General features: G+C 46.7%; 1 protein-coding gene across 4 annotated transcripts in view; it reads left to right on the top strand.

Annotated features, from left to right (window-relative positions):
- Nucleotides 1-21501, top strand: part of IFT172 (intraflagellar transport 172) — a 115350-nt gene that overhangs the window by 45471 nt on the left and 48378 nt on the right. For all 4 annotated transcript variants that reach the window (XM_050951104.1, XM_050951105.1, XM_050951103.1 and 1 more), the window contains exons 15-20: nucleotides 3668-3780; nucleotides 8719-8886; nucleotides 9316-9452; nucleotides 12336-12443; nucleotides 13207-13291; nucleotides 13690-13782. In XM_050951104.1, the coding sequence (XP_050807061.1) occupies nucleotides 3668-3780; nucleotides 8719-8886; nucleotides 9316-9452; nucleotides 12336-12443; nucleotides 13207-13291; nucleotides 13690-13782 (704 nt within the window). The remainder of the gene's footprint in view (nucleotides 1-3667; nucleotides 3781-8718; nucleotides 8887-9315; nucleotides 9453-12335; nucleotides 12444-13206; nucleotides 13292-13689; nucleotides 13783-21501) is intronic.

The following is a 21501-nucleotide window of genomic DNA, read 5'->3' as shown; positions in this document are numbered from 1 at the left end:
CACCCAGGAAAGAATTCTCTATAGTAACTCAGATCCCAACCCATCAAACATCCCATCACAGACCACTGTGCATACTTACCTGCTGATAATGAAAGATCAATTGCTAAATTAATTGCCAAAATTAGGCTATCCCATCATACCATCCCCTCCATAAACTTATCAAGCTTAGTCTTAAAGCCAGATATGTCTTTTGCCCCCACTACTCCTCTTGGAAGACTGTTCCAGAACTTCACTCCTCTAATGGTTAGAAACCTTCATCTAATTTCAAGTCTAAACTTCCTAGTATCCAGTTCATATCTGTTTGTTCTTGTGTCCACATTGGTACTAAGCTTAAATATTTCCTCTTCCTCCCGGATATTAATCCCTCTGATATATTTATAAAGAGCAATCATATCCCCCCTCAACCTTCTTTTGGTTAGGCTAAACAAGCCAAGCTCTTTGAGTCTCCTTTCATAAGACAGGTTTTCCATTCCTCGGATCATCCTAGTAGCCCGTCTCTGAACCTGTTCCAGTTTGAATTCACCCTTCTTAAACATGGGAGACCAGAACTGCACACAGTATTCCAGATGAGGTCTCACCAGTGCCTTGATAATGGTACTAACACCTGCTTATCTTTGCTGGAAATACCTCGCCTGATGCATCCTAAAACTGCATTCGCTTTTTTAACGGCCATATCACATTGACAGCTCATAGTCATCCTGTGATCAACCAATACTCCGAGGTCCTTCTCCTCCTCTCTTACTTCCAACTAATGCATCCCCAATTTATAACTAAAATTCATGTTATTAATCCCTAAATGCATGACTTTGCACTTTTCACTATTAAATTTCATCCTGTTACTATTACTCCAGTTTACAAGGTCATCCAGATCTTCTTGTATGATATCCCGGTCCTTCTCTGTGTTAGCAATACCTCCCACAGGGGATGAATCACTTGAAAATGCCCTGTTCTGTTCATTCCCTCTGAAGCATCTGGTACTGGCCACTGTCCGAAGACAGGATATTGGGCTAGGTGGAGCATTAGTCTGACCCAGTATGGCCATTCTTATGCTCAATATCTGTCTATCATCCTAAGAAGATGATTGGTTTTAATTTATTTTCTCATCCTATTTCTAAAAGATTCCTTTAGGGTCTGGTTAAAGTATTTCCAGCTATGAAGGGATCCCTAGAGATCTGAATATTTTATTGTCTAGTTTAATGAAAACTCGATTTAAGACATTTAGCTAACCCTCCGTTAAACCTTCCATCCATGGAAACAGTATGTTTGCATATAGCATGAGTGAAATTAATGCCTTGATGTTAGGTCCTCCCTATATGATATTTCATAGAGGTAAAGTTTCATTAAGCCCTCATCCAAGTTTCCTGCCTAATATTGTGTCCGAATTTCATGTTAACCAGGCAGTTAATTTACCAATACTTTGTCCAAAACCTGATGCTGATAAAATGGAAAGGACGCTGCATTCTTTAGCTGTAGCTAGAGCTTTATTTCACCTTTTATCTGAACAGAACTTTTTTTTTTAGCTCTTCTTCCATATTATTTGGTATATGCTGAGGGAGTTAAAGATAAACCGATTTCCTCTCAAACACTTTCAGGTTGGATTTCAAGATGTATTAAACTGTGCTATCGTTAGTAATTAGGGCCCATTCTACAAGGGCCGGAGATGATTCCATAGCTTCTTTTAGTAATGTCTCAGTTTTAGGAGTTCCTAAGGTAGCCATGTGGGCTTCTATTCATACTCTCATGAAACGTTACCTAGCTGGACGGGCAACTAGAGACAATGTAACCTTTGTTACAGCTTTGTTCCTTAGATCTGTCTTTACGTAACACTTGTGTACCCACTTCCATTTGTTAATTGCTTTTCAGTCTCCATGAGTGGAAGTGTCATGGTATAATTCCCCACTCTGAACCTTAGCGTCCAAAAGATGGGGTACCAGCATGAATTTCTCTATGCTCAATTACCAGCTTAGTACTTGTAGCGCTGCCACCAACCAGGAATTCCAGTGCCTGGTACACTCTGGTCCCCCCAAAACCTTGCCCGGGGACCCCAAGACCTAGACCCTCTGGATCTTAACACAAGGAAAGTAAACCCTTTCCCTCACCGTTGCCTCTCCCAGGCTTCCCCTCCCTGGGTTACCCTGGAAGATCACTGTGATTCAAACTCCTTGAATCTTAAAACAGAGAGGAAAATCCACCTTCCCCCCCTCCTTCTCTCTCCCCCTCCCAGACTCTCCCTGAGAGAGAAAGTAATCCTAACGCAGAGAGAAAATTAACCTTTCTCTCCCACTTCCCTCCTTTCTCCCCACCAATTCCCTGGTGAATCCAGACCCCGTCCCCTGGGGTCTCCCCAGAATAAAAAAACAATCAGGTTCTTTAATTAAAGAAAGAAAAAACAGTAAAAATTATCGTTGTAAATTTAAGATGGAATATGTTACAGGGTCTTTCAGCTATAGATACTGGGAATACCCTCCCAGCCTAAGTATACAAGTACAAATTAAAATCCTTTCAGCAAAATACAAATTTGAACTCCTTCCAGCCAAATACACATTTGCAAATAAAGAAAACAAACATAAGCCTAACTCGCCTTATCACCTAGTACTTACTATTTTGAATCTATAAGAGCCTGTATCAGGGAGATTGGAGAGAAACCTGGTTGCACGTCTGTATCACTCTCAGAACCCAGAGAGAACAACAACCAAATTCTAACGGCACACACACAAACTTCCCTCCCTCAAGATTTGAAAGTATCCTGTCCCCTGATTGGTCCTCTGGTCAGGTGACAGCCAGGCTCACTGATCTTGTTAACCCTTTACAGGCAAAAGAGACATGAAGTACTTCGGTTCTATTAACTCTTAACTATCCGTTTATGACAGGAAGACATATAGACAACCACTCAGTTAAGAAGAAGAGGTTACTTACTTATAGTAACTGATGTTCTTCAATGTGTGTTGTCTGTATGTATTCCATGACCCATCCTCCTTCCCCACTATATAAAGGGCCTTCGAGATTTTGGCTGGTGAATGAACTTAGTGGCAGTTGGTCCACCCCACCCCTTTATGCCTGGGTGGGATGGATTGTGTGAGTATGTGCAGACCAACGGGGGACTGCTAGTAAGAAGAAAATGTCCTATCTGTGGCGCTAGGGAGTGCATAATGCCCATTAGTGGAAGACGTATAGACAACACATCTCAAAGATCATCAGTTACTATAAGGTAAGTAAGTTTCCACTTTACTGAAATGTTGGTGTGCTCCGGGGAGGAGGAGATAGAGATTTTCTAGCACACACTGATCACAGAGAGCAGTTTGGAACCTCTCACTTTGTTTGACAATGCTCTTTGCCTAGGAATTTATTAGTGTTCTGTCTGGTACTAGTTTACATGTCGCAGGAGACGGATGGGCTTCCATCCTTGGGAGATGAGTCCCTGCTTGACACAGCTCGCTGTCAGGGGACTTATCCTAATATGCAGCTTACATGTCCCTTTCTCAGTGTCATCCCCTTGCTCTGAGTTGTGTCCCCCTTATACCACCCTAAATAATCCCTCTCCATCCGTCTACTGCCCACAGACTGAGTGCCCTCTTTGCAGCAAGACTTCTGCAACTCTGCCCTGCAATTCACCTCCTGGCTTGACGGAACATTCTCATACTGAGCCTCTCTTCTTTCCCTTTCCCAGTGGATCTTGTTGGTGGCTACAACATTGGCACCATCAGCCATGATAGCAAGATTGACTGGCTGGAGCTGAATGAGACAGGCCACAAGCTTCTCTTCAGGGACAAGAAGATGAGGGTGAGGTGGGAGACAGGCATGCCCAGGGTACAGGGAGTGAGCTGGGCATACCCAAGAGCGGGGAAGGTGGGTGTCACCGCTCTAATCTAGTGTCTCCTCTTGGACACTTGCCATGAGGGGATCCAGCCACTCAGTCCCAGGTGTTTTAATCCTCTGGACACTGCACAGCGTCCAAGCACTCCCACTGCTTTGGGGCCTCTAGTCACATTCTGAGAGCACAGCCCCTGTTTAGCACCCTCTCTGGAGAGCTGCTACCACACTGCTCAGCCCCTGGAATCAGTACTGACCCCTTAGGCTTTCCCATAGCTTACATGCACCCTTTCCCCGAACTCCAGCTGAGGGGGCATTCTGGGCCCATGGTTTACCTCTTTATGGGCGCGTGATAGCTGCAACACATGAAACACACAGACACTTTGCACAGGATTGTAACACCGTTGCTGTTTACATAATCACACAAGAAATATACAGATCTTATAGAAAACAACAAACATCATGAACACAGTGCTTTACACTGCAGCTCACCTTTCCCTGGAGGGACCTCCGAGTTTCATAGATTATAGATTCCCAGGCCAGAAGGAACCACTGGGATCACCCAGTCTGATCTCCTGTCACACACAGGCCAGAGAACTTTCCCAAAATAATTCCTAGAGCAGATTTTTTTGAAAAACATCTACACTGGATTTTAAAATTGCCACTGATGGAGAATGCATCACAACCCTTGGTAAATTGTTCCAATCGTTAATTACTCTCACCATTAAAAATGTGTGTCTTAGTTCCAGTCTGAATTTGTCTAGCTTCAACTCCCAGCAGTTGGATTGTGTTGTGCTTTGCTCTGCTAGATTGACCAACCATTATTAAATATTTGTTCCCCATGTAGTGTCTTGCAGGGGTCAACTCTGTGTCCTGTACTATCGATATTTTCATTAACGACTTGGATAATGGAGTGGAGAGTACGCTTATGAAATTTGCAGATGATACCACACTGGGAGGGGTTTCAGACTCTTTGAAGGACAGGATTAGAATTCAAAATGACCTTGACATATTGGAGAATTGGTCTGAAATCAACAAGATGAACTTCAAAAAAGACAAGTGCAAAGTACTTCATTTAGGAAGGAAAAATCAAAAGCACAGCTACAAACCAGGGAATAACTGGCTAGGTGGTCATACTGCTGAAAAGGCTCTGGGGATTCTTGTGGATCACAAATTGAATATGAATCAATAATGTGATGCATCTGTGGAAAAGGCTAATATTCTGGGATGTATTAACAGGAGTCTTGTATGTAAGAGATGGGAATGAATTGTCGTGCTCTACTCGGCTCTGTTGAGGCCTCAGTTGGAACACCAAGTCCAGTTCTGCAGGCCACGCTTAAAGAAAGATATCAACAAATTGGAGAGAGGCTAGTAGAGGACAGCAACAAAACTGATAAAAAGTTTAGAAAACCTGACTTAGGAGGAAAGGTTACAAAAACTGGACATGTTTCGTATTGAGAAAAGAATGGGAGAGGGAGGTGATTACAGTCTTTAGCTATGCTTAGAGCTGTTAAAAAGGACGGTGATCAGTTTTCCATTTCCACAGAAAGTAGGACAAGAAATAATGGTCATTAGTCTGCAGCAAGGACGATTGACGCTAGACATTAGGAAAAACTTTCTAACTCTCAGGGTAGTTAAGCTATGAAATAGGCTTCCAAGAGAGGTTGTTCAATTCACGTCATTGAAAATTTTAAAAAATATGTTTGACAAACACCTGTCAGGGTTGGTCTAGGGTTACTGGTCCTGCCACAGTGCAGGGGCTGGATTGATGATGTCTCAAGGTCCCTTCCAGGCTCCATTTCTGTGAATCTGTGTAGATATTATAGGTTGGGATCAAGTCATCCCTTAACCTTTTCTTTGCTAAGCTAAATAGATTGAGGTCCGTGAGTCTGTCACTATAAGGCAGGTTTTCTAATCTTTCTCTGACTTCTCTCCAATTTATCAACATCCTTCTTGAATTGTGAGCACTGGAACTAGACACAGTATTCCAGCAACAGTCACATAAGTGCCTAATATACCTCTCTATTCCTGCTCAAGATTCCCCTATTTATCTCTCTCTGGATGGCATTAATTCTTTTGGCCACGGCATCACACTGGGAGCTTGTGTTCAGCAGATTGTCCCCCAGGACCCCCAAATCTTTTTCAGTCACTGCTTCCCAGGATAGATCCCCCATCCTGTAAGTATGTATGGCCTACATATAACTTCCAATGGTAGTGCAAAAGCAACCTCAGGGCAGACTATTAACTGGTTGTGAGTTCTAAACATAGATTCCACCAACCACCTGCACCAAGTGCAAATTCCTCAGGCACTACGGTAGCCTTAACACAGAGTCACAGACAGTCCCCTTGGGTTCTCTAGTCTTTCTTGCCACCCAGGTGCGTGTATCTCTGTGATAGATGGGCTCCTTACACCACAAATCACAGCAATAATCAGGTTACTTTTGATCCCAAAGGACTAGTCATCCTAGATCTCACACCAAAGACAACACTTGTAGCCTTATAGTAAACTACATGAAGAGGTATTAAATAGGAAAAGGAAATCAGAGAGTTATTTACCAGATTAAAGCAGGCAAACACAGACACATGAATGAGTTACAGTCTTAGGCATGAAAAGGTAATACAGGCTTCTGTAATCAGCAAGTTCTATTTGACCTTTAGGGCTAGCCCAGACTAAGCAGCTGGGGAATTTCTTGCTTATGTCTAGAAACACCTTGCTTCCCCCACCCTCCACCCTGCCCCTCAGACCAAGCAGCATAGGTTTTTATCCCTCTCATGCCATGTGCTCTGAGCTTCAAACTCAATTGATGGGACTTGGAAGGAGTCCACTGTCATGATTCATCTTCACAGGAGAGAGAGCAGAACAAAAATAAGAGTCTTTAGTCCTTTTATTGACAATTCCTCAATCCAGATGTGGGGAGTTTCCAGCTGTAAAATCCACCCATATCCTGCCTGGTATCCATGGGTCTCCTCTTTCAGGAGGGGCATAACTGTTTCTGTAGAAGAGAGCAGCTCTTCCCATGAATTAATATCCCTCTCCTCTGTGATAATTCATACAGCCACAGAGGTTCGCAGGACAACCGCTCAAATATTACATTATAATATGGAGCACAGATATCTCAATAAGATTTATGGAGCAGCAACTCACAAACATTCACTTTCTTGTAATTCTAATACTTGTTTTATCAATATTAACCCACAAATGAGCCGACGGAGTCCATATCTGTCATTGTCTAGTTGAGACATGTAGACCCTGGCATGCACTGGCCCCTGGCCTGTCAGTGTCACAGTATACATTTACATTTAGCTGTATTGAAATGCATGCTGTTTGCTTGCGTCCTGTTTACCAAGTGGAACAGATCGCTGTGAATCAGTGACCAGTCCTTTTCATTATTTACCTCTCCCTCAATTTTTGTGTCCTCTGCAAACTTTATCAGTGATGGTTTTATGTTTTCTTCCAGTTCATTGATAAAAATGTTAAATAACATAGGGACAAGAACCAATCCCTGAGGGACCCCACTGGAAACACACCCACTCAGTGATGAATTCCTGTTTGTAATTACATTTTGAGACCTTGAATGCAGTGTTGTAGCTGGGTGAGTCCCAGGATATTAGAGAGACAAGGTACATGAGGTATTACCTTTTATTGGACCAGCTTCTAGTGGTGAGAGAGACAAGCTTTCGAGCTGCAAAGAGCTCTTCTTCAGGTCTGGGAAAGGCACTCACAGGCTACGTCCAGACTACCCGCCGTATCGGCGGGTTAAAATCGATTGCTCGGGGATCAATATATCGCGTCTAATCTAGACGCGATATATCGATCCCCGAGCGCGCTTATATTGATTCCGGAACTCCATCAACCCCAACGGAGTTCCGGAATCGACAGGGAGAGCCGCGAACATCGATCCCGCGCGGTGTGGACGGGTGAGTAATCCGATCTTAGATATTCGACTTCAGCTACGTTATTCACGTAGCTGAAGTTGCATATCTAAGATCGATTTCCCCCCCGTAGTGTGGACCAGCCCACAGACAGTGTCACAGCTAGATGCAGGGTGGAACAGAGAGTTTAGCATAAGTAGTTAGAATGGTAAGAGACCACTCAAGGTGAAGTGGCCTGTTAACACCGCTGTAGTCATAGGACAAAAGGGGTGTGTGTGTGTGTTAGTGGGTTACAGATTGTTGTAATAAACCATAAATCCAATGTCTTCCTTAAAACCATGATTTTTAGTATCTAGCATAGTTATGAATTTAAGCTCCCAGGCTTATCTTTTGAAAGTCTGGTGCAGGTTTCCTTTGAGGCTAAGGGCTGGTAAGAGAAGACCCATCAATACCAGACAGGCTACGAGTGTGTTTTACAACTGTCTGGTAAGTCTTCATCCTCAAACGAAACCTGCGCAGCACTTTCAGCAGACCAGCCTGGGAGTTTAAATTCATAACTTTGCTAGATCCTAAAAATTAACAGGTGTTAATAAAGATCCTGGATTTAATAAGGGCTAATACTCAATATATAAGGGCTGCATATTCAAACTGGAGCGTGCAGCTTGGTAAAGATACATACAGGGTGTTCATAATCTCACATGGAATTTGTTAAATTGTAAAAACAGGTTCCCCAGATCATCACAATGGGCTCTCTCTGGGAGTGGCCCCACAACACAGCCTAGCACCATACTGGGTCCTTGGGATCAGTACTGCCCCGAGGGGAGAGCAGCGCCCCCTCCCTGACCTACTCACCTCAGCCTCCACAGCAGATGTCTGTGCCTGGAAAATCTCCCATCTAGGTGCTAAGCAGGCCTGACCTGGCTCAGCATATGAGATCCGGCTGTGTCACAGCACTAGGTGGCTGGATGCAGGGTGCCAGTGTCCTCACTGGGGTGGATCACAGGCCCTGCTGATTCTGTCTCTTTCCTCATCTAGTTGCAGCTGTATGACATTCAGAGCAGCACCAAGACCACGATCCTGAACTACTGCTCATATGTGCAGTGGGTCCCAGGCAGTGATGTGGTGGTGGCTCAGAACAGAAACAGCCTCTGCATTTGGTACAACAACGATGCCCCAGAGCGAGTTACCATGTTCCCGCTGAAGGTAAAATTCCAGTCTGCTCCCTTCCCCCAGAGCTCCTCACCATCATGTGGGGGGGGGGGTCTGGGAGGGCACTGGGCAGATCAGTATTTTATGCAACGAGAACAGATGGGGTGGTGCTTTGAAAAGGGAATAGGAGGAAGCCTGGGGTCTGACCCTCTTGAAAGCTGTGGGGTAGGAGGGGATGGAGAGAGCAGAAGGTGGACGGGTGACGTTCGGGAGTTCACTGGGAGAAATGGCCTTTCTCTTAGTTCTGCTTGTGACAGTGGGGATAGCCCAAGTGCCTGGTGGGGGTCAGTTCTGCTGAGCTCATCTACCTGTAGGAGACTGTGGCAGAGCTGTCCCAGTGTGCCCCAGTCCCCTCCCCGCGCACAGCGGAAGGTGGAATGGGAGCTGAGAATGGAAGTACTGAGGTGTCTGGGGCTCTTTCAGGGGGATATCGTGAACCTGGAGCGGAGCAATGGGAAGACTGAAGTGATAGTGGCAGAAGGGGTGAATACGGTGTCCTACATGCTGGATGAGGGGCTCATTGAGTTTGGAACAGCAATTGATGATGGGGACTATAGCAGGTGAGTGCTGGCAGCCAGTGACCCAGGGTGGGTTGGGCAGTCGAGTCCACAAGGAGGCTAAAGGGTGGGTGGAAGTGAGGGAGGTGTTTTGATGAAGAGCAGGCATGGGGGAGCCATCCGGCCCAGACGGTGCAATTCTTGGGGGACAGGACAACTGGCCACTGAACAGAATGGTGTGGGCTGGAGGGAGATGTCTGAGGTGTGGGCTGGAGGGAGATGTCTGAGGGCAGCCACCAGATGTGGTGCTAGCTTCATTCAAGGGAAGAAGAGGGTCCCCGGTGATCACTGTCCCATCCATCACAGGGCAGACAGCAAGAGAAAACCCCCAGAGAGCTGGAGGGGAGCGGAGCCAGGAGCTGTGAGCGGTGTGGCAGCTTACAGAATGAATCTGCCCAGACTCCCTTGAGCCCAGTATAAGTAGCAGAAGGAAGTGCAGTAGCCAGGTGTGATGTCCAAGGTTATGTGTGCAAATATGAGAGCACAGCCAGAGCATGAGTGTGTTCTAATAGATGTGAGTCAACTAAGGGGGGATATGATAGAGGTCTATAAAATCATGACTGGTTTGGAGAAATTGAAGAAGGAAGTGTTATTTACTCCTCCTCATAACACAAGAACCAGGATCTCCCAATGAAATTAATAAGCAGCAGGTTTAAAACAAAAAAAGGAAGTATTACTTCACACAGCGCACAGTCAGCCTGTGGAACTCTTTGTGAGAGGATGTTGTGAAGGCCAAGACTATAACAGGTTTCAAAAAGAATTAGATAAATTCATGGAAGACAGGTCCATCCATGGCTATTAGCCAGGATGGGCAGGGCTGGTGCCTCTGTTTGCCAGAAGCTGGGAATGGGGACATGAGACGGATCACTTGGTGATTACCTGATCTGTTCATCCCAACCCTGCTGGAAAGGTATAACAAGTGGGGTTCCGCAGGGGTCTGTTTTGGGACCAGCTCTGTTCAATATCTTCATCAACGATTTAGATGTTGGCATAGAAAGTACGCTTATTAAGTTTGCGGACGATACCAAACTGGGAGGGATTGCAGCTGCTTTGGAGGAGAGGGTCAAAATTCAAAATGATCTGGACAAATTGTAGAAATGGTCTGAGGTAAACAGGATGAAGTTCAATAAAGATAAATGCAAAGTGCTCCACCTAGGAAGGAACAATCAGTTTCACACATACAGAATGGGAAGAGACTGTCTAGGAAGGAGTATGGCAGAAAGAGATCTAGGGGTCATAGTAGACCACAAGCTTACTATGAGTCAACAGTGTGATACTGTTGCAAAAAAAGCAAACATGATTCTGGGATGCATTAACAGGTGTGTTGTAAACAAGACACGAGAAGTCATTCTTCCGCTTTACTCTGCGCTGGTTAGGCCTCAACTGGAGTATTGTGTCCAGTTCTGGGCACCACATTTCAAGAAAGATGTGGAGAAATTGGAGAGGGTCCAGAGAAGAGCAACAAGAATGATTAAAGGTCTTGAGAACATGACCTATGAAGGAAGGCTGAAGGAATTGGGTTTGTTTAGTTTGGAAAAGAGAAGACTGAGAGGGGACATGATAGCAGTTTTCAGGTATCTAAAAGGGTGTCATCAGGAGGAGGGAGAAAACTTGTTCACCTTAGCCTCCAATGATAGAACAAGAAGCAATGGGCTTAAACTGCAGCAAGGGAGATTTAGGTTGGACATTAGGAAAAAGTTCCTAACTGTCAGGGTAGTTATACACTGGAATAGATTGCCTAGGGAAGTTGTGGAATCTCCATCTCTGGAGATATTTAAGAGTAGGTTAGATAAATGTCTATTAGGGATGGTCTAGACAGTATTTGGTCCTGCCATGAGGGCAGGGGACTGGACTCGATGACCTCTCGAGGTCCCTTCCAGTCCTAGAGTCTATGAGTCTATTCTCTCTGGGGCACCTGGCATTGACCACTGTGGGAAGGCAGAATACTGGGCTAGATGGACCTGTGGTCTGACCCAGTATGGCCGTTTCTATGTTCTTAAACCTGTGCAAAGGGACGACTGCAGGTTCTGAGGAGTGTGTGTGAGGGCCTGTTCCAGGCTGTGTGCATATGTCAGGTCTCCTCAGAGATGCAGAGCTCTGCAAAAGCCTCTTGAGCCCACATGGGCCTGTGCATGGATGCAGACGCCATCTGTGGGACTCTGTGGGGCTGGAACTGCAGCTTGGCCCCTCTGTTTGTATCACAGTGGGAGGTAGGTTTGCGGTGATGCATGGGGTATTGAGCTGCTTCTGAGGTAAAACATGGCACATCTTTGTGCTTCTGGCCAAATGGTCGAAAGGAGCCAGCCTAGTTCTCAGCACCCAGAGGCTCACTGTGTGAGACGCTGGCCCCAGTGAAGTCACTGGGAGTTCATGGGGGACAGGATTTCCCTGCTGTAGCCAGAGGGGTAACAGCAAGATGTGGCTGCGGCTGTTATAAGCAACAAGAAACGGCTAGCCCTGGTTTGCCGTCCTCAGGCTTCCCCGTCACTGCCCTCCACGGAGCCGTGATGCTTTTCAACAGATCCCCAGAGAGGCACAGCAGGTGGGGCTCCTTGGGCTGCCCACAGCCTGTTCCTGCATGAAGGAGACACAGCCAGACAGTGGGTGGCAGGGCTGGGTGGGCTCTGGGCCCCTGGGTGACATGCAGGGCAGGAACTGAGCAGTTCATGTGGCACCAGCCAGAGCCATGTCCGTGGCCAGGAGAAAGGGTGGTGGTTGTGGGGAACAAAATCCATCAGTGTTTTCCAAAGTGGAAAAGAGTGTCAGACACTCCTAGGACAGGCCCAGCTGAAGGGCTGCTTAGCCCCAGGGCCTCACAGTGCTGCAGGGTCACATGGTAACCCACCTCCCTCTTCTCTAATGTGCTGCAAACCCTCCTCTCCCCAGGGCAGCCGCATTCTTGGAGACACTGGAAATGTCCACGGAGACCGAAGCCATGTGGAAGACCCTAAGCAGACTAGCCCTAGAGGCCAAGCAGCTGCACATTGCTGAGAGGTACAGGGAGGAACCTGCCACCCGGTACCTTTCCTTCTGGGGGTTCCTCATGCCCCAAAGGCCTGATTCCAGTGCCCAGGTTCTGGCCAAGGAGAACTGGATTGTGTGCCTTTCAGTGTTACTTGTGGGCCAGAGTTCCTGCAGTGGAGTGCGCAGTGTTCTCCATCCCAGGAGCTGGCTCAGTCTTACCATCCTTGGCCCTGGGGCAGATGTGGGGGACACATGCCCGTGTAGCGTAGCTCTGCTACAGATCACAAGGTGGACAGAGCACGTGGCTGATGCTCCCTCCTGCGGAGCAGAGCTCATGTCGGGGGATGCGGGATACAAACAGGTGGCTGGGGCCCCCTGCTATGGGCCAACAGCCCTACGGGGGTGCATAGACAGAGCATGTTTCTGGGGCTCCCTCCTGCGAAGCAGAGCTCATGGCTCTGTTGGAGTGGGGGATACAAACAGGTGGCTGGGGCCCCCTGCCATGGGCCGACAACCCTACGAGGTTGGGGCATGGACAGAGCACGTGGCTGGGGCTCCCTCCTGCGGAGCAGAGCTCATGGCTCTATGGGGGTGGAAAACAGGCAGAGCATGGAGCTCGAGCTCCCTCCTGTGGAGTTGGTCAGTGCTATGGCTTGGCCTTACTTCGCTGTGACTACCTGCCCCAGTGTTCTGAGCCCTGGCCTTGCCTTCTGGGTCTGAGGGCCGATAAAAGCCCAAGTATCTGCTTGGCAGCCCATGCTGCTGGTGACTGTGTCCTCCTCACTCTCCTCAGATGCTTCTCAGCGCTGGGCCACGTATCAAAGGCGCGATTCCTTCATGAAACCAATGAGATCGCTGACCAGGTGGCCAAGGAATACGTGAGTCAAGATTCACTTCGGGGGGGGGGTGTGTGTGTGTGTGTGCCACGCCTACTTTCCCCAGCATGGAGAGCGTGCAGCTGATCACGCTGACCTTGCAGGGGTTTCTGGAGACCCTGAGTCATGTGGGAATTGCTCACACTGTCCTTCACCCAGGCATCCCAGCTCCACTCATCCCGACTGCATCCCTCACAGAGTGCCCAAAGCGCCCCCCTGGCTGTATCCCTCATGGGGTGCCTAGAGTGCCCCCCACTGCCTCCCTCACAAGGTGCCCAGAGTGCCCTCCCAGCTGTCTCCCTCACAGGGTGCCAGTTGCTGGCCTCCCACAGCCACCTCCCTTGCACCATGCCCAGTGCTGCATCCCCCAGCTTGTCTGAGATGTTTGTGTGTGTTTATAGGGTGGGGATGGCACAGATTATTACCAGGTGCGTGCCCGCCTAGCCATGCTGGAGAAGAATTACAAGCTGGCAGAGATGATCTTCCTGGAGCAGGTGAGAGAGAGTTTGTTGTTGGCTGAGAAGTTTACCCTGGAGTGTGGAGCTAATTCGCTGGCTATGGGGTTTGCCCTGGGGGGAGCTCATTCACTGGCTACGGGGTTTGCCGGGGGGGGTAGGGCTCATTCGTTGGCTATAGGGTTTTCCCTGGGGGGCCTCATTTGTTAGCTATGGGATTTGCCAGGGGTCGGGGGAGGGCTCATTCCTTGGCTATGGGGTTTGCCCTGGGGGGGTGGGACTTATTTGTTGGCTGTGAGGTTCACCCCTGGGGTATGGGGGCGGAGATCTGATTAATTGGCGGTGAAGTTTTCCCTGAGGTAGGGGTTGTGGAGCTCATTTGTTGATGTAGTGTGAGGAGACATACGCAACATCTAGAGAACTCTACCAGGAAGTTCCTTCCTATGTTTTTTGAGCTGCTCGCTGCAACATGTCCAAAATGTCTCATTTTGTGGCATCTCCTACATCTGATTCTTTTGCTGGTTGTTGCCAGCTATGGCTTGGTGTCTTGCCACATCTTGCACAGCTTTTCCTACCTTCCCTCCAAAGGTTCCTTGGTCTCCCAGTCAAGTTGTGCACTGTTCTAAGGTTGTACATTTGGTCTGTCTGCTCCTTTCACATTGTTTCTTTCCTCTCTATTGTGTCAATATTGTAGTCTCTCCTATGCTGCTGGAGTGTAAGTCATATAGCAAGAAACCATAAAAATACAGCACTTTCACTTTTGCTATAGTTTTCATGGAGAACAGGAGTTCTATAACCACTCCACAGCTCCCTTTCTTTATAGTAAAAGATTAAAACCTAAATTAATAACCAGAGTATTTTCATGCAGCAATTCAAAATACTCTGAACATTCCTCAAAACTGTTTACACTAATATGTCCCCTTTTCAACTGCATTTAAATAGTCCTGAGCAATATTCTAAAAATCAAGTCATGGAGGAGATGTGGTCACACATCCAGACGGTGTTCTCATTTCTCTTGAGTTTGGGTGTGGAGTTCCCTTAAGAGAGGCTCTCACATCTTGGCAGAGTACCTGAAGGTTCCTGATCCTGTGTTGTGTTGAGAAACATTGAAGATGGAGCCAATTTCTCCAGAGAAGTCTTCTTGGAGTCTTCTCTAGGTAGGATCTGAGAGTTTCTGTCAAGTTCCAAATGTCTGTGAGCCTTTAAGCCAAACTGTATCTGTCTCAGTCCAGGCCGTGCTTTTGTTCTGTGCCAAACATTCAAGTTTTGCTGCTGCCGAATGTTTATTTTAGGATCCTATTCTCAAAATTCCTTCAGGTCGGGCCAGTGAGGTTTGAGCTGAGTCAGTGCCACAGGTAAAAGCCTCCTTCACTGTCTTTGCATCAGAAATTCTGCTGGAGATAGCCCAGAGGCAAACAGTGTTGACTGATATTCCAGGAGTCCTTTCTGTGGGTCCACTGATATTTGCAGAGAAGTCTTTGTAATATCTGCACTGACCTCTCCATCTCCCGGTTGTTCTGGGGGTAATGTGGACTACTAGTACGACGTTCAAAATCAGTCCTGTGCAAATGCTAGGGATGTTTCAGAGATGATTTGAGGCCCATTATCAGACATGAGGATTTCAGAAACTCCCTGTCCTGCAGTTATTGACTAGTTTCTGGATGATTGTGCTGATGAACTGAGGATAGCCAAGTCAATGTATCTGGGGAGGCAATCCACTACAATAATGTATGTGTCCTTTCCAGAAAAACTGTGGCTGCCCACTGCCATGGTCTGTCATGTAGCTTTGTAGAGAGCAGTGGCTCTGGTGATTGTTTTCTTTCCTTGTTACATATCTCACAGTCTTCTACTAAGGTCTGAATTTGCCTTCTCAGAGACCATCCAGTTGTTGTACAAATGTCTTGTACTTGTTTATGCCATAGTGTCCCTCGTGGATTTTGGAGAGCATCTGTTTCTGAAGTACCAGCCGCAGGGATAAATTAATCTCTGATGTCTGGTCAACTGCAGAAAGCATTTGTCTTTTCTTTCTCTGCACACGTTTATTTTATTGTGTAACATGCAAATCTGGATTTTGCCATTGGGCTTTTGATACTTCAACCGTTCTCGCACACCAGTCAGTGGGTTCTTCTGTCTGGGAAATCCCCATATCTTCCATTCTCATGAATTCTTTGACTTTGGCTAGCAGGGTGTGGGGATGTGGTGTGAGGCTGTGAGAGCAAAGGGAGTCACTGATGGCACCAGTTTTCTTTTGAACTCCCCTGACAGCTATCCTGGCCCTCGGAAGATGTGTGGATACATCTCCTATACAGGTTGCTTTCTGCCATTAATGCATCCAGTTTCTCTGCTAGGTGTAGTCCTTGCATTGTTGGCAACCCTACTATTTCCCCTTGTTCCTGTCACCTGCTATTAAATTTGGCCCTTCACATATAATATTCTGGCTACCTATGAAATGGGCTTCAGAGGCCTTTTTTGTTTTGTCACAGATCCCCAGGATCTGTGCTCTGCCCCTGTTTTAAGCAGTCCCTTGGAGGAACCCCTGCAGACCCCCAAGTCCTTCTCGTCCTTAAGGGTAGGCCACACGGCCTCCACATCTCCTAAACTGAGCCTCTGGGCTCCAGCACTACTGTTTCACACTGTGATTCCAGCCCATTGAGTCCACCTGAGATAGATTATGGGTCAGAGACTGGTACACTCTCCAGGGACAAATGCACCGCCGCAGCTATTTGCAGTAACACCAGGCAGGTGTTTCAAAACAGAGCATAGACTCATAGACTCATAGGTCAGAAGGGACCAATCTGATCATCTAGTCTGACCTCCTGCACAAGGCAGGCCACAGAACCCCACCCATCCAATTTTATACATCCCCTATCCCAGGACCGAGTTATTGAAATCCTCAAAAATGGTTTGAAGACCTCAAGCTGCAGAGACACCACCAGCAAGCGACCCGTGCCCCACGCTGCAGGGGAAGGCGAAAAACCTCCAGGGCACCTGCCAATCCGCCCTGGAGGAAAATTCCTTCCCGACCCCAAATATGGCGATCAGCTAAACCCTGAGCATGCGGGCAAGAGTCACCAGCCAGCACCCAAGAAGGAGTTCTCCGCAGCAACTCAGTACCCATCGCATGCAACATCTCCCCGCAGACCATTGAGCAGACCTGTCTGGTGGTAATTCAAGATCAATTGCCCAAATTAACGATCCTATCATAACATCCCCTCCATATACTTATCAAGCTTTGTCTTAAAGCCAGGAAAGTCTTTTGCCCCTACTACTTCCCTCGGAAGGCTATTCCAGAACTTCACTCCCCTAATGGTCAGAAACCTTCGTCTAATTTCAAGTCTAAACTTCCTAATATCCAGTTTATACCCATTCGTCCTCGTGGCTACATTAGTACTAAACTTAAATAATTCCTCTCCCTCCCTAACGTTAACCCCCTTGATATATTTATATAGGGCGAGCATATCCCCCCTCAGCCTTCTTTTGGCCAGGCTAAACAAGCCAAGCTCCTTGAGTCTCCTTTCATAAGGCAGTTTTTCCATTCCTCGGATCATCCTCGTAGCCCGTCTCTGAACCTGTTCCAGTTTGAATTCATCCTTCTTGAACATGGGACACCAGAACTGCACACAGTATTCCAGATGGGGTCTCACCAACGCCGTATACAACGGTACTAACACCTCCTTATCCTTGCAGGAAATACCCCGCCTGATGCATCCCAAAATCGCATTTGCTTTTTTAACAGCCGTATCACATTGGCGACTCATAGTCATCCTGCTATCAACCAGTACCCCAAGGTCCTTCTCTTCCTCCGTCGCTTCCAACTGATGCGCCCCCAACGTATATCCAAAATTCTTATTATTAATTCCTAAATGCATGACCTTGCACTTTTCACTATTGTATTTCATCCTATTTCTATTACTCCAGTTTACAAGGTGGTTCAGATCTTCTTGAATAGTATCCCTGTCCTTCTCCGTGTTAGCAATACCCCCCAGCTTCGTGTCATCCGCGAACTTTATTAGTACATTCCCGCTCTTTGTGCCAAGGTCAGTAATAAAAAGGTTAAATAAGATCGGTCCCAAAACCGATCCTTGAGGGACTCCACTGGTGACCTCCTTCCAGTCCGACAGTTCACCTTTCAATACGACCCTCTGGAGTCTCCCCTTTAACCAGTTCCTTATCCACCTTACAACTTTCATATTCACTCCCAGCTTTTCCAATTTAACTAACAGCTCCCCGTGCGGAACCGTGTCGAACGCCTTACTGAAATCTAGGTAAATTATATCTACCGCATTTCCTTTATCTAAGTAATCCGTCACCTTCTCAAAGAAGGAGATCAGATTGGTTTGGCACGATCTACCTTTAGTAAATCCGTGTTGCAATTCGTCCCAATTACCATTGACCTCTATGTCCTTAACTACTTTCTCCCTTAAAATTTTTTCCAAGACCTTACATACTACAGACGTCAAGCTAACAGGCCTATAATTACCCGGATCACTCTTTTTCCCTTTCTTAAAAATAGGAACTACATTAGCAATCGTCCAGTCATACGGCACAACACCCGAGATTATCGATTGCTTAAAAATTCTCGCTAACGGGCTCGCAATTTCACGCGCCAGTTCCTTTAATATCCTCGGGTGGAGATTGTCCGGGCCCTCCGACTTCGACCCATCGAGCTGTTCAAGTACGGCCTCTACCTCAGTTGCAGTAATATCCACTTCCATATCCACATTCCCGTTTATCATCCCTCCATCATCGCAAGGTTCCTCACTAGTCTTATTAAAAACCGAGGCAAAGTACTTGTTTAGATGTTGGGCCATGCCTAGGTTATCCTTAACCTCCATTCCATCCTCAGTGTATAGCGGCCCCACTTCTTCTTTCTTTGTTTTCTTCTTATTTATGTGGCTGTAGAACCTTTTACTATTGGTTTTGATTCCCTTTGCAAGTTCCAGTTCAATGCGGCTTTTAGCCTTCCTCACTTTATCCCTACATGTTCTGACCTCAGCAAGGTAGCTTTCTTTACTGATCCTGCCTTCCTTCCACTCCCTGTAAGCTTTCTGCTTTTGTCTAATCCCCTCTCTGAGTTGCTTGCTCATCCAGTTTGGCCTGCAACTCCTGCCCATGGTTCTTTTCCCCTTTCTCGGGATGCAGGCTTCCGACAGTCTCCGCAGCTGTGACTTAAAGTAATTCCAGGCCTCCTCCACATTTAAATCCACTAATTCCTCCGTCCAATCCACTTCCCTAACTAATTTCCTTAACTCTTTAAAATTAGCCCTCGAGAAGTCAAAAACCCTAATCGCAGATCTACATTTGTTTATCCTTCCATCTAGTTTGAACTGAATCAGCTCATGATCACTCGAACCAAGGTTGTCCCCTACCACCATTTCTTCTACGAGGTCCTCACTGCTCACCAACACCAAGTCTAAAATGGCATCCCCTCTCGTAGGTGCTTCAACTACTTGATGAAGAAATCCATCCGCTATCACATCCAGAAAAATCTGACCCCTATTATTTGTGCAAGTACTCGTCCTCCAGTCTATATCCGGGAAGTTGAAGTCCCCCATAATCACACATTTCCCCTTTGTGTTTACTTCATTAAAGACATTAAAGAGGTCTCTATCCATATCCCAATCCGATCCCGGCGGTCTGTAGCACACCCCAAGCACTATCTCAGGGGAAGCTGTAGTTGCTTTTTTACCCAGCGTGATTTTTGCCCAGACGGACTCCGTCTTATCCATTCCATCGCATCTTATTTCGCTACATTTAATTTCATCATTGATGTACAAGGCTACTCCCCCACCTTTGCCTTTCTTCCTGTCTTTTCTGAACAGCACATAGCCTTCAATACCCGTGCTCCAGTCATGAGTACTATTCCACCAGGTTTCGGTAATCCCTATAATATCCGGCTTCACTTCCTGCACGAGTAACTCCAGTTCCTCCATCTTGTTACCTAGGCTCCTCGCATTAGTGTACAAACCTTTTAATTTTCGGCGTTTGGCGTCAGTGACATTCTTTCCCCCGTCGTGCACAAACTGTCTGCCACCAGCATCACCCGTTACTCTGGTTTCTACTCCACTATTCCTCCTTGGATCAAATCTTGGGGCCGCAAGGGTATCCCCGCTCACTTTGTTTACTTCCCTCTCCAGGTTATGTTCTGGCGTGGAGATCTCCCGAACATTTCCCAACCATCTCCCCCAACTTTCTAGTTTAAAGCCCTCTTGATGAGGTCGGCGAGCCTCCATCCTAGAATCCTATTTCCCTCCTTGCTGAGATGAAGTCCATCCTGAGCAAACAGTTGTCTATCTGTAAATGCGTCCCAGTGACCGTACATCCCAAAGCCCTCCTTATAACACCACTCCCTGAGCCATCTGTTGATCGCCATAATCTTGTCCCTCCTTCGTCGCCCCGCTCTAGGAACCGGCAGAATCCCACTAGTCAGCTGGAACGCAGCATCGGAAAGTCCCTAAGTTTGCATAGACATAGTCCAGCCTGTCCAAGCCAGCACACCACAAAGCCAAGTGAGCATGGAATCCATTTGTTGGCCCTTTCCCTCTGTTTCTTTTCAGTTTCCCATAAATAGGGGTCAGTTGTTCAGTCCCTGGGGCTCCCTTTGTCTTTCTAGATCTTCTGTTGATGTCGGTTGGTTTCAGCCAGTCCTTTAACAGTCTGTTCCTCCCACTCCAGACAATCACGTGACACAAATATCTCAAGTCTCCGTCTCTGCCCCAAGAGCAGGTTTTCAGCCCTTAAACACCCACTAGCTAGCAATCCCTAGTCCAGTAAGTCACCACATAGAGAGAGAAGAGGGACTGAGGGAATATCTTTTATTGGACCCAACTTCTGTTGGTGAAAGAGACACACTTTCAAGCTTACGCACAGCTCTTCAAGTCTGGCAATGGTGCTCAGAGTGTCACAGCTAAATACAAGGTGGAACCGTTTGTTTAGCAAGTGTAGCTTGATGACCTGTCTTTCTCACCAACAGAAGCTGGTCCATTAAAAGATATTACCTCACCCCCTTTGTCTCTCTAATATCCTGGGGCCAACACAGCTACAACAACACTGCACAGTGCATGCCAACAATATGCTCATAAAATAGTATGGAAATTCTCATTTTGTCACATTTTTTTCCTCTTCAAGAGAGACCTGGGAAGTTCAACCCAAAGTAGTTGTTCATGGAAGCCAAAACTGATTTCCCACCCACTTGGTAGCTCTCTTTCCAGGCACATCCAAGATTCTTACAGCATAGGTTTGATAACATAATACAGAATAGTTTCACACCCTCCCTTAGATTTTGTGAGTTTGTCACTAGCAAAGTGGACACAGAGTCATAGAATCATAGGACTGGAAGGGACCTCAAGAGCTCTTCTAATCCAATCCCCTGTACTCAAGGCAAGACTAACTATTATCTAGACAGGTGTTTGTCTAATCTACTCTTAAAAATCTCCAATGATGGAGATTCCACAACCTCCCTAGGCAATTTATTTCAGCGCTTAACCACTCTGACAGGACATTTTTCCTAATGTTCAGCCTAAACCACCCTTGCTGCAATTTAAGTCCATTGCTTCTTGTCCTATCCTCAGAGGTTAAGGAGAACAATTTTTCTCCCTCCTCCTTATAACAACCTTCTATGTACTTGAAAACTGTTATCATGTCACCTCTCAGTCTTCTCTTCTCCAGACTAAACAAACCCAATTTTTTCAATCTTCCCTCATAGGTCATGTTTTCTAGACCTTTAATCATTTCTGTTGCTCTTCTCTGGACTTTCTC

The sequence above is a fragment of the Gopherus flavomarginatus genome, chromosome 4, assembly GCF_025201925.1.
Source record: "Gopherus flavomarginatus isolate rGopFla2 chromosome 4, rGopFla2.mat.asm, whole genome shotgun sequence".
In the NCBI taxonomy this organism is placed as follows: Eukaryota; Metazoa; Chordata; order Testudines; family Testudinidae; genus Gopherus; species Gopherus flavomarginatus.
Note: the sequence above shows the minus strand (reverse complement) of the source record. Positions and strands in the feature narration are given on the sequence as shown.